Source organism: Hypomesus nipponensis, chromosome 1 (assembly GCF_054491055.1).
Source record: "Hypomesus nipponensis isolate SF chromosome 1, ASM5449105v1, whole genome shotgun sequence".
Lineage (NCBI taxonomy): Eukaryota > Metazoa > Chordata > Actinopteri > Osmeriformes > Osmeridae > Hypomesus > Hypomesus nipponensis.
This window is the reverse complement of record NC_140361.1, coordinates 12,504,778-12,518,286: the sequence shown is the minus strand read 5'-3', so window position 1 is coordinate 12,518,286 and position 13,509 is coordinate 12,504,778. Positions and strand designations below refer to the sequence as shown.

At 39.1% G+C, this 13,509-nt stretch overlaps 1 protein-coding gene across 5 annotated transcripts in view; it reads left to right on the top strand.

Annotated features, from left to right (window-relative positions):
* Positions 1-13,468, top strand: part of gpx3 (glutathione peroxidase 3) — a 36,658-nt gene extending 23,190 nt beyond the window's left edge. The window contains exons 1-5 of one of the 5 annotated variants that reach the window (XM_084695370.1): positions 10,694-10,927; positions 11,618-11,768; positions 11,936-12,053; positions 12,472-12,571; positions 12,807-13,468. In XM_084695370.1, coding sequence (XP_084551496.1) covers positions 10,886-10,927; positions 11,618-11,768; positions 11,936-12,053; positions 12,472-12,571; positions 12,807-13,028 — 633 coding nt within the window. In that variant the 5' untranslated portion in view covers positions 10,694-10,885 and the 3' untranslated portion in view covers positions 13,029-13,468. Of the gene's footprint in view, positions 1-10,693; positions 10,970-11,268; positions 11,769-11,935; positions 12,054-12,471; positions 12,572-12,806 lie in introns of those variants that run through there. The other 4 variants (XM_084695368.1, XR_014751496.1, XM_084695371.1 and 1 more) reach the window with 4 other exon arrangements.
* The last annotated feature ends 41 nt before the right edge of the window (positions 13,469-13,509 follow it).

Genomic DNA, 13,509 nt, shown 5'->3' with positions numbered 1-13,509 from the left:
TGACCCACACAATACAAATATTTTTTCACAATGTTTTCCCACTATTACTGCTTCCCAAAGGTATTACAATTTCGAAAGATGATATGGGGTAGTTATTTCATCAAGTCGCACTAATCTGGAGCATTTTTTTCGGATTTATAGTCATCATAGAGCCATTAAAACAGAGGGTCACCATTTCTGACGGCCGTCAGAATGTGTGACCCACAACAAAATATTTTCTAAGAATGTTTTTTCCCACCATTACTGCTTCCCAAAGGTCTTGACATTTCGAAAGATGTTTTGGGGTAGTTATTTAATCAATTCACACTAATCTTTAGCCATTCTTTCGGATTTAGAGTCATCATAGAGCCATTACCACTTAGGTCACCATTTCTGACGGCCGTCAGAATGTGTGACCCACAAAAAAATATATCGTTTTTTTAAGAATGTGTGTTCCCACCCTAACTGCTTCCCAAATGTATTTAAACTTCGAAAGATGGTTGGGGTAGTTATTTCATCAATTCACACTAATCTGGAGCCATGTTTTCGGAATTAGTCATCAAAGAGCCATTTCCACATAGGTCACTATTTCTGACGGCCGTCAGAATGTGTGACCCACGGAATATAATTAGTTTTCTTAATTATGTGTGTTCCCACCCTAACTGCTTCCCAAAGATGGTATGTGGTAGTTATTTAATCAATTCACACTTATCTTTAGCCATTCTTTCGGATTTAGAGTCTTCATAGAGCCATTAAAACAGAGGGTCACCATTTCTGACGGCCGTCAGAATGTGTGACCCACACAACTAATACAAATATTTTTTATGAATGTTTTTTCCCACTATTACTGCTTCCCAAACGTATTAAAATTTCGAAAGGTGGTATAGGGTAGTTATTTCATCAAGTCACACTAATCTGGAGCCATTGTTTCGGCTTTAGAGTCAATATAGAGCCATTAAAACAGAGGTAACCATTTCTGACGGCCGTCAGAATGTGTGACCCACAAAAAAATATATCGTTTTTTTAAGAATGTGTGTTCCCACCCTAACTGCTTCCCAAAGATGGTATGTGGTAGTTATTTCATCAAGTCACACTTATCTTTAGCCATTCTTTCGGATTTAGAGTCATCATAGAGCCATTAAAACAGAGGGTCACCATATCTGACGGCCGTCAGAATGTGTGACCCACACAACTAATACAAATATTTTTTAAGAATGTGTTTTCCCACTATTACTGCTTCCTAAAGGTATTAAAATTTCGAAAGGTGGTATGGGGTAGTTATTTCATCAAGTCACACTAATCTGGAGCCATTGTTTCGGCTTTAGAGTCAATATAGAGCCATTAAAACAGAGGTAACCATTTCTGACGGCCGTCAGAATGTGTGACCCACACAACTAATACAAATATTTTTTAAGAATGTGTTTTCCCACTATTACTGCTTCCCAAATGTATTAAAATTTCGAAAGATGGTATGGGGTAGTTATTTCATCAAGTCACACTAATCTGGAGCCATTGTTTCGGCTTTAGAGTCAATATAGAGCCATTAAAACAGAGGTAACCATTTCTGACGGCCGTCAGAATGTGTGACCCACAAAAAAATATATCGTTTTTTTAAGAATGTATGTTCCCACCCTAACTGCTTCCCAAAGATGGTATGTGGTAGTTATTTCATCAATTCACACTTATATTTAGCCATTCTTTCGGATTTAGAGTCTTCATAGAGCCATTAAAACAGAGGGTCACCATTTCTGACGGCCGTCAGAATGTGTGACCCACACAATACAAATATTTTTTAACAATGTTTTCCCACTATTATTGCTTCCCAAAGGTATTACAATTTCGAAAGATTATATGGGGTAGTTATTTCATCAAGTCACACTAATCTGGAGCCATTGTTTCGGCTTTAGAGTCAATATAGAGCCATTAAAACAGAGGTAACCATTTCTGACGGCCGTCAGAATGTGTGACCCACAACAAAATATTTTTTAAGAATGTTTTTTCCCACCATTACTGCTTCCCAAAGGTCTTGACATTTCGAAAGATGTTTTGGGGTAGTTATTTAATCAATTCACACTAATCTTTAGCCATTCTTTCGGATTTAGAGTCATCATAGAGCCATTACTACATAGGTCACCATTTCTGACAGCCGTCAGAATGTGTGACCAACATAAAAATATATAGATTTTTTAAGAATGTGTGTTCCCACCCTAACTGCTTCCCAAATGTATTAAAACTTCGAAAGATGGTTGGGGTAGTTATTTCATCAATTCACACTAATCTGGAGCCATGTTTTCGGACGTAGAGTCATCATAGAGCCATTACCACATAGGTCACCATTTCTGACGGCCGTCAGAATGTGTGACCCACAAAAAAATATATCGTTTTTTTAAGAATGTGTGTTCCCACCCTAACTGCTTCCCAAATGTATTAAAACTTCGAAAGATGGTTGGGGTAGTTATTTCATCAATTCAAACTAATCTGGAGCCATTCTTTCGGAATTAGAGTCATCATAGAGCCATTACCACATAGGTCACCATTTCTGACGGCCGTCAGAATGTGTGACCCACAAAAAAATATATCGTTTTTTTAAGAATGTGTGTTCCCACCCTAACTGCTTCCCAAATGTATTAAAACTTCGAAAGATGGTTGGGGTAGTTATTTCATCAATTCACACTAATCTGGAGCCATGTTTTCGGACGTAGAGTCATCATAGAGCCATTACCACATAGGTCACCATTTCTGACGGCCGTCAGAATGTGTGACCCACAAAAAAATATATCGTTTTTTTAAGAATGTGTGTTCCCACCCTAACTGCTTCCCAAATGTATTAAAACTTCGAAAGATGGTTGGGGTAGTTATTTCATCAATTCACACTAATCTGGAGCCATTCTTTCGGAATTAGAGTCATCATAGAGCCATTACCACATAGGTCACCATTTCTGACGGCCGTCAGAATGTGTGACCCACAAAAAAATATATCGTTTTTTTAAGAATGTGTGTTCCCACCCTAACTGCTTCCCAAATGTGTTAAAACTTCGAAAGATGGTTGGGGTAGTTATTTCATCAATTCACACTAATCTGGAGCCATGTTTTCGGAATTAGTCATCAAAGAGCCATTTCCACATAGGTCACTATTTCTGACGGCCGTCAGAATGTGTGACCCACGGAATATAATTAGTTTTCTTAATTATGTGTGTTCCCACCCTAACTGCTTCCCAAAGATGGTATGTGGTAGTTATTTAATCAATTCACACTTATCTTTAGCCATTCTTTCGGATTTAGAGTCTTCATAGAGCCATTAAAACAGAGGGTCACCATTTCTGACGGCCGTCAGAATGTGTGACCCACACAACTAATACAAATATTTTTTATGAATGTTTTTTCCCACTATTACTGCTTCCCAAACGTATTAAAATTTCGAAAGGTGGTATAGGGTAGTTATTTCATCAAGTCACACTAATCTGGAGCCATTGTTTCGGCTTTAGAGTCAATATAGAGCCATTAAAACAGAGGTAACCATTTCTGACGGCCGTCAGAATGTGTGACCCACAAAAAAATATATCGTTTTTTTAAGAATGTGTGTTCCCACCCTAACTGCTTCCCAAAGATGGTATGTGGTAGTTATTTCATCAAGTCACACTTATCTTTAGCCATTCTTTCGGATTTAGAGTCATCATAGAGCCATTAAAACAGAGGGTCACCATATCTGACGGCCGTCAGAATGTGTGACCCACACAACTAATACAAATATTTTTTAAGAATGTGTTTTCCCACTATTACTGCTTCCTAAAGGTATTAAAATTTCGAAAGGTGGTATGGGGTAGTTATTTCATCAAGTCACTCTAATCTGGAGCCATTGTTTCGGCTTTAGAGTCAATATAGAGCCATTAAAACAGAGGTAACCATTTCTGACGGCCGTCAGAATGTGTGACCCACACAACTAATACAAATATTTTTTAAGAATGTGTTTTCCCACTATTACTGCTTCCCAAATGTATTAAAATTTCGAAAGATGGTATGGGGTAGTTATTTCATCAAGTCACACTAATCTGGAGCCATTGTTTCGGCTTTAGAGTCAATATAGAGCCTTTAAAACAGAGGTAACCATTTCTGACGGCCGTCAGAATGTGTGACCCACAAAAAAATATATCGTTTTTTTAGGAATGTGTGTTCCCACCCTAACTAATTCCAAAAGATGGTATGTGGTAGTTATTTTATCGATTCACACTAATCTGGAGCATTTTTTTCGGGATTTAGAGTCATCATAGAGCCATTTCCACATAGGTCACTATTTCTGACGGCCGTCAGAATGTGTGACCCACAAAAAAATATATCTTTTTTTTAAGAATATGTGTTCCCACCCTAACTGCTTCCCAAAGATGGTATGTGGTAGTTATTTTATCAATTCACACTTATCTTTAGCCATTCTTTCGGATTTAGAGTCTTCATAGAGCCATTAAAACAGAGGGTCACCATTTCTGACGGCCGTCAGAATTTGTGACCAACATAAAAATATATAGATTTTTTAAGAATGTGTGTTCCAACCCTAACTGCTTCCCAAATGTATTAAAACTTCAAAAGATGGTTGGGGTAGTTATTTCATCAATTCAAACTAATCTGGAGCCATGTTTTCGGACGTAGAGTCATCATAGAGCCATTACCACATAGGTCACCATTTCTGACGGCCGTCAGAATGTGTGACCCACAAAAAAATATATCGTTTTTTTAACAATGTGTGTTCCCACCCTAACTGCTTCCCAAATGTATTTAAACTTCGAAAGATGGTTGGGGTAGTTATTTCATCAATTCACACTAATCTGGAGCCATGTTTTCGGAATTAGAGTCTTCATAGAGCCATTAAAACAGAGGGTCACCATTTCTGACGGCCGTCAGAATGTGTGACCCACACAACTAATACAAATATTTTTTAAGAATGTGTTTTCCCACTATTACTGCTTCCCAAATGTATTAAAATTTCGAAAGATGGTATGGGGTAGTTATTTCATCAAGTCACACTAATCTGGAGCCATTGTTTCGGCTTTAGAGTCAATATAGAGCCTTTAAAACAGAGGTAACCATTTCTGACGGCCGTCAGAATGTGTGACCCACAAAAAAATATATCGTTTTTTTAGGAATGTGTGTTCCCACCCTAACTAATTCCAAAAGATGGTATGTGGTAGTTATTTTATCGATTCACACTAATCTGGAGCATTTTTTTCGGGATTTAGAGTCATCATAGAGCCATTTCCACATAGGTCACTATTTCTGACGGCCGTCAGAATGTGTGACCCACAAAAAAATATATCGTTTTTTTAAGAATATGTGTTCCCACCCTAACTGCTTCCCAAAGATGGTATGTGGTAGTTATTTTATCAATTCACACTTATCTTTAGCCATTCTTTCGGATTTAGAGTCTTCATAGAGCCATTAAAACAGAGGGTCACCATTTCTGACGGCCGTCAGAATTTGTGACCAACATAAAAATATATAGATTTTTTAAGAATGTGTGTTCCAACCCTAACTGCTTCCCAAATGTATTAAAACTTCGAAAGATGGTTGGGGTAGTTATTTCATCAATTCAAACTAATCTGGAGCCATGTTTTCGGACGTAGAGTCATCATAGAGCCATTACCACATAGGTCACCATTTCTGACGGCCGTCAGAATGTGTGACCCACAAAAAAATATATCGTTTTTTTAAGAATGTGTGTTCCCACCCTAACTGCTTCCCAAATGTATTTAAACTTCGAAAGATGGTTGGGGTAGTTATTTCATCAATTCACACTAATCTGGAGCCATGTTTTCGGAATTAGAGTCTTCATAGAGCCATTAAAACAGAGGGTCACCATTTCTGACGGCCGTCAGAATGTGTGACCCACACAACTAATACAAATATTTTTTAAGAATGTGTTTTCCCACTATTACTGCTTCCCAAACGTATTAAAATTTCGAAAGGTGGTATAGGGTAGTTATTTCATCAAGTCACACTAATCTGGAGCCATTGTTTCGGCTTTAGAGTCAATATAGAGCCATTAAAACAGAGGTAACAATTTCTGACGGCCGTCAGAATGTGTGACCCACAAAAAAATATATCGTTTTTAAAAAAATGTGTGTTCCCACCCTAACTGCTTCCCAAAGATGGTATGTGGTAGTTATTTCATCAAGTCACACTTATCTTTAGCCATTCTTTCGGATTTAGAGTCTTCATAGAGCCATTAAAACAGAGGGTCACCATATCTGACGGCCGTCAGAATGTGTGACCCACAACAAAATATTTCGTTTTTTTAAGAATGTGTGTTCCCACCCTAACTGCTTCCCAAAGATGGTATGTGGTAGTTATTTCATCTATTCACACTAATCTGGAGCCATTGTTTCGGCTTTAGAGTCCATATAGAGCCATTACCACATAGGTCACCATTTCTGACGGCCGTCAGAATGTGTGACCCTCAAAAAAATATATCGTTTTTTTAAGAATGTGTGTTCCAACCCTAACTGCTTCCCAAATGTATTAAAACTTCGAAAGATGGTTGGGGTAGTTATTTCATCAATTCAAACTAATCTGGAGCCATGTTTTCGGAATTAGAGTCTTCATAGAGCCATTAAAACAGAGGGTCACCATTTCTGACGGCCGTCAGAATTTGTGACCAACATAAAAATATATAGATTTTTTAAGAATGTGTGTTCCAACCCTAACTGCTTCCCAAATGTATTAAAACTTCGAAAGATGGTTGGGGTAGTTATTTCATCAATTCAAACTAATCTGGAGCCATGTTTTCGGACGTAGAGTCATCATAGAGCCATTACCACATAGGTCACCATTTCTGACGGCCGTCAGAATGTGTGACCCACAAAAAAATATATCGTTTTTTTAAGAATGTGTGTTCCCACCCTAACTGCTTCCCAAATGTATTTAAACTTCGAAAGATGGTTGGGGTAGTTATTTCATCAATTCAAACTAATCTGGAGCCATGTTTTCGGAATTAGAGTCTTCATAGAGCCATTAAAACAGAGGGTCACCATTTCTGACGGCCGTCAGAATGTGTGACCCACACAACTAATACAAATATTTTTTAAGAATGTGTTTTCCCACTATTACTGCTTCCCAAACGTATTAAAATTTCGAAAGGTGGTATAGGGTAGTTATTTCATCAAGTCACACTAATCTGGAGCCATTGTTTCGGCTTTAGAGTCAATATAGAGCCATTAAAACAGAGGTAACCATTTCTGACGGCCGTCAGAATGTGTGACCCACAAAAAAATATATCGTTTTTTTTAAGAATGTGTGTTCCCACCCTAACTGCTTCCCAAAGATGGTATGTGGTAGTTATTTCATCAAGTCACACTTATCTTTAGCCATTCTTTCGGATTTAGAGTCATCATAGAGCCATTAAAACAGAGGGTCACCATATCTGACGGCCGTCAGAATGTGTGACCCACACAACTAATACAAATATTTTTTAAGAATGTGTTTTCCCACTATTACTGCTTCCTAAAGGTATTAAAATTTCGAAAGGTGGTATGGGGTAGTTATTTCATCAAGTCACTCTAATCTGGAGCCATTGTTTCGGCTTTAGAGTCAATATAGAGCCATTAAAACAGAGGTAACCATTTCTGACGGCCGTCAGAATGTGTGACCCACACAACTAATACAAATATTTTTTAAGAATGTGTTTTCCCACTATTACTGCTTCCCAAATGTATTAAAATTTCGAAAGATGGTATGGGGTAGTTATTTCATCAAGTCACACTAATCTGGAGCCATTGTTTCGGCTTTAGAGTCAATATAGAGCCTTTAAAACAGAGGTAACCATTTCTGACGGCCGTCAGAATGTGTGACCCACAAAAAAATATATCGTTTTTTTAGGAATGTGTGTTCCCACCCTAACTAATTCCAAAAGATGGTATGTGGTAGTTATTTTATCGATTCACACTAATCTGGAGCATTTTTTTCGGGATTTAGAGTCATCATAGAGCCATTTCCACATAGGTCACTATTTCTGACGGCCGTCAGAATGTGTGACCCACAAAAAAATATATCGTTTTTTTAAGAATATGTGTTCCCACCCTAACTGCTTCCCAAAGATGGTATGTGGTAGTTATTTTATCAATTCACACTTATCTTTAGCCATTCTTTCGGATTTAGAGTCTTCATAGAGCCATTAAAACAGAGGGTCACCATTTCTGACGGCCGTCAGAATTTGTGACCAACATAAAAATATATAGATTTTTTAAGAATGTGTGTTCCAACCCTAACTGCTTCCCAAATGTATTAAAACTTCGAAAGATGGTTGGGGTAGTTATTTCATCAATTCAAACTAATCTGGAGCCATGTTTTCGGACGTAGAGTCATCATAGAGCCATTACCACATAGGTCACCATTTCTGACGGCCGTCAGAATGTGTGACCCACAAAAAAATATATCGTTTTTTTAAGAATGTGTGTTCCCACCCTAACTGCTTCCCAAATGTATTTAAACTTCGAAAGATGGTTGGGGTAGTTATTTCATCAATTCAAACTAATCTGGAGCCATGTTTTCGGAATTAGAGTCTTCATAGAGCCATTAAAACAGAGGGTCACCATTTCTGACGGCCGTCAGAATGTGTGACCCACACAACTAATACAAATATTTTTTAAGAATGTGTTTTCCCACTATTACTGCTTCCCAAACGTATTAAAATTTCGAAAGGTGGTATAGGGTAGTTATTATATCAAGTCACACTAATCTGGAGCCATTGTTTCGGCTTTAGAGTCAATATAGAGCCATTAAAACAGAGGTAACCATTTCTGACGGCCGTCAGAATGTGTGACCCACAAAAAAATATATCGTTTTAAAAAAAATGTGTGTTCCCACCCTAACTGCTTCCCAAAGATGGTATGTGGTAGTTATTTCATCAAGTCACACTTATCTTTAGCCATTCTTTCGGATTTAGAGTCTTCATAGAGCCATTAAAACAGAGGGTCACCATATCTGACGGCCGTCAGAATGTGTGACCCACAACAAAATATTTCGTTTTTTTAAGAATGTGTGTTCCCACCCTAACTGCTTCCCAAAGATGGTATGTGGTAGTTATTTCATCTATTCACACTAATCTGGAGCCATTGTTTCGGCTTTAGAGTCCATATAGAGCCATTACCACATAGGTCACCATTTCTGACGGCCGTCAGAATGTGTGACCCACAAAAAAATATATCGTTTTTTTAAGAATGTTTGTTCCAACCCTAACTGCTTCCCAAATGTATTAAAACTTCGAAAGATGGTTGGGGTAGTTATTTCATCAATTCAAACTAATCTGGAGCCATGTTTTCGGACGTAGAGTCATCATAGAGCCATTACCACATAGGTCACCATTTCTGACGGCCGTCAGAATGTGTGACCCACAAAAAAATAAATCGTTTTTTTAAGAATGTGTGTTCCCACCCTAACTGCTTCCCAAATGTATTAAAACTTCGAAAGATGGTTGGGGTAGTTATTTCATCAATTCACACTAATCTGGAGCCATGTTTTCGGAATTAGTCATCATAGAGCCATTTCCACATAGGTCACTATTTCTGACGGCCGTCAGAATGTGTGACCCACGGAAAATAATTAGTTTTCTTAATTATGTGTGTTCCCACCCTAACTGCTTCCCAAAGATGGTATGTGGTAGTTATTTTATCAATTCACACTTATCTTTAGCCATTCTTTCGGATTTAGAGTCTTCATAGAGCCATTAAAACAGAGGGTCACCATTTCTGACGGCCGTCAGAATGTGTGACCAACACAACTAATACAAATATTTTTTAAGAATGTGTTTTCCCACTATTACTGCTTCCCAAACGTATTAAAATTTCGAAAGATGGTATGGGGTAGTTATTTCATCAAGTCACATTAATCTGGAGCCATTGTTTTGGCTTTAGAGTCAATATAGAGCCATTAAAACAGAGGTAACCATTTCTGACGGCCGTCAGAATGTGTGACCCACAAATAAATATATCTTTTTTTAAGAATGTGTGTACCCACCCTAACTGCTTCCCAAAGATGGTATGTGGTAGTTATTTCATCAAGTCACACTTATCTTTAGCCATTGTTTCGGCTTTAGAGTCATCATAGAGCCATTAATGGCCAGGGTCATAACGCAAACAGCTGTTGTTTGCACCGAACACTCGATCCCACCGGTGACTCAGCTCACCATGGCAACTGCTGACATCCAGAGGCACAGCGGTTGAGCTCTTTAAGTGGAAATTTGTTTTTGACTAGCTTTCCACCGTCGTCTCTCTCTCTCTCTCTCTCTCTCTCTCTCTCTCTCTCTCTCTCTCTCTCTCTCTCTCTCTCTCTCTCTTTCTCTCTCTCTTTCTCTCATGGTTATTACACAATTCATTTTTGATTCCGCTCGCTTGCCAACCTAAATGATAGCAAATGCTTCAACTTCAAATCGGGGTTTGGCATATCTACAGAATGGCTTTCTTTTAACGTCTGAAATCAGTATGATGACCTAAAACCCTCGGGCAAATCGTAAAATCAACCTAAATCAGACACAATCAATAGCCTATAACCAGATTGCTCAGCCCATGCTATTGTAGCCTACTCTAATGTATTTGTATTGGTGAACCATTATTGACCCTCCTGCTTTGGTGAGTAGGGCACTTTTCCATTACGCACGGTTCAACAAAACTTGTCAAGTGTTCTTAAAGACCTTTCCAGATAGGAAATGTCAACGTGTCAGTCTCAATGTCACTATCCTTAACATTACAGATGTTTGTGTTGTTATTAGAACATGAAGGAATCTGGAGTGGGCAACATGGGTTTCCATTGGTTGTGAATAATGTGTGCGTCAGTGTCTTATCGTTGCGTGTCAGTCATCCGTGCGCCAGTGGAGTCGGTCAGTTACTGATGCACAGAGGCAGGCAAATCTTAAATAGCATTGAATATGGGGCGTAAGGACGGCTCGTGGATCCTACCGCTGGTTCTGGTGGGTTTGTTACAACCTTGTTTTGGCGAATCGTTAAAAGAGGTAATGAACATGCGACTATTCGTATTTGCCTAAACGTATACATAGGCTATTTTGAATCGCTAATGAAATGTTAATTTGAAGGGTAATAATAAAAACAAGTTATGGCTCGATTCTATGGAGCCCGAATGCACTGTCTCTAATTCTTTAAGCGACATTCGACTGGGATTTTTCTGGGATTATCTGGAAATGTCGGATAACTTATGTGTTTTCTTTCAGCTACCTTTGAACTACACCCTTAGTTTTGCGTGATGTTTGGGTTGGTGACTTTAGGTAAAAATAAATATTTGCACACCTAATGTAGAACTCCCACTACTTCAACAAACCATTGCGTAAGGCGTGGTTGTACAACATTTCACATAAATGCTTTCAAAGTAAATTAATCTGGAGGAATGTGGAGAATACAAATAAAAACAAATTTGACGTGACACATAGATCAGGTCTGCACGCACACTAGCACGGTGGAACTGCGAAGAGCAAATCAATGCGTACTGTACGTTTGGCCTTTATTGATTTAACCTGTGGGGTAATTTGCCTCTATTTTCATAACAGACATACAGTATTATGGAATTAAGAAACATACAATACTACACTGCAGAGCGATTGGCTGACGGCCAGAGAAAAAAATCTGTTTGGACCTATGCTCACCAGGTTTGTGACCCATCCATTGATGGAACCATCTACAACTACAAAGCAAACACCTTGAACGGGACTCGTACCGTGTCCTTCAGCGAGTACAAAGGGAAGACTGTCCTCTTTGTCAACGTGGCCAGTTACTGAGGGCTAACCTTCCAGTACTTGGGTAAGATTGACCTGGTTGTGATTGATTAAAAGTAAACACCTATTGCATTGAATCTACTGTAAGTAAACCCTATATGACTTATTTAGTCAACATGTAATAGTTTGTGTGTACTTATGTCGGATTTGCTTTATTTATTTGTTTGTTTGATGGCCGTTTGATGGGACCAGAGTTGAATGCACTACACCAGGAACTGAAGGATTATGGCTTCACCATCCTAGGCTTTCCCTGCAATCAGTTTGGCTTACAAGAACCAGGGAAAAACCATGAAATTTTGCCAACTTTAAAGTGAGTATTTTTACAGTTAATATTCACCACTTGTAATATGGACTCAAGCCACTCAAGACATACTAATGAAGTGGATATCATCAGAGTTTTGCATTACTGGTTATAGGAGAGAGCAGGAATGGAACATTCTCCATCCATCAACAGAGCTTCATTTAATTAGGGAAAGCATCCCCCTGCAGAGGGATCGGTTTCCAAGAGGCCTGTCACCAATTTCCTACAATATCAGCTCTCGCTTTCAACCGGCCCGTAGTCCACACACCTTATAGGCTACACACTGTCCCATGGCAGCACCCTCCACAGTTACTAGGTTGCTCCTGTCCTTGTGATTTTGCATGGTCTATCTAGGTCAGCTGTTAGGCTGGGACCAGAGTGCCCAGAGGCACATTTCATGATAATCTGACCTGTCCTTGCATTCCAGGCATGTTAGACCGGGCAATGGATTTGTTCCAAACTTCCTGTTGTTGGAGAGAGGCGATGTGAACGGTCAAGATGAACAGAGCGTCTACACTTTCCTAAAGGTGACCTATTTACACACACCAGGCAGTCTGTGTGGACCACTTTTGTCTTTTTGTAAAGATTGTATTCTTTTGGAAATAATAAGTGAACAAGCTTGGATGCCAGGTGAAGCAAGTCACAATAAATATTAACCGTCACTTCCAGAGCAGTAATCTGCAGGAATGCAGAGAGGCAATCAGGAAGAGAGTTGGAAACTGATATGTACAGTCTTATCTCTGTGTGCTTCCTGCATTCCAGGCATCCTGCCCTCCAGTAGGGGACAGCTTCGGGAACCCAACCAACCGGCTCTTCTGGGAAACTCTGAAAATAAGCGACATCAAGTGGAACTTTGAGAAGTTCCTAGTGGGCCCAGATGGGAAGCCTGTGATGAGATGGTATCCCAGGGTAAATGTGTCCGAAGTCCGGACTGATATCTTCAAATACTTCCGCCAACTCCTCTCACAGCAAAACTTCAACTAAAGGATACAGGACCAGAATACTACCATGGGAATGTGTGAAGTGGATACACCGCCCTCCCCCAATTTATGTAGGCACTATACTTTGATCTTTGTCAAAACCATTTATTTTTTACCTTCCTAAACTAGGATAAAACCTTAAAACTAAACGGTATGTTTGTTCTGTAGCACAACAAAGTGAGTCTAGCAGCTGCTTCTTGTCATATGACTGCAGGTGGCAGGTAACAGATGATGGTCCTAGTAAGCTGAATGCTGTATGACGGTGGGGCTTGAAAACAGTTCTTCTGTGGTGCCTTGCCCGAGTTTAGGATCCAGGTGAGCTTGTTAGTGCATTCAGGCTCTCTGTGCGATCCCAAAGCCATACCATCTTCTACAGACACACTCCTGTTACCTGTTACTCAGTATATGCTTGTTACACTTAATAAATCATGAAATTGCAACAAATTGCAATGTTTCTTTTCAGTAACACAGCATGTGTTGTGATG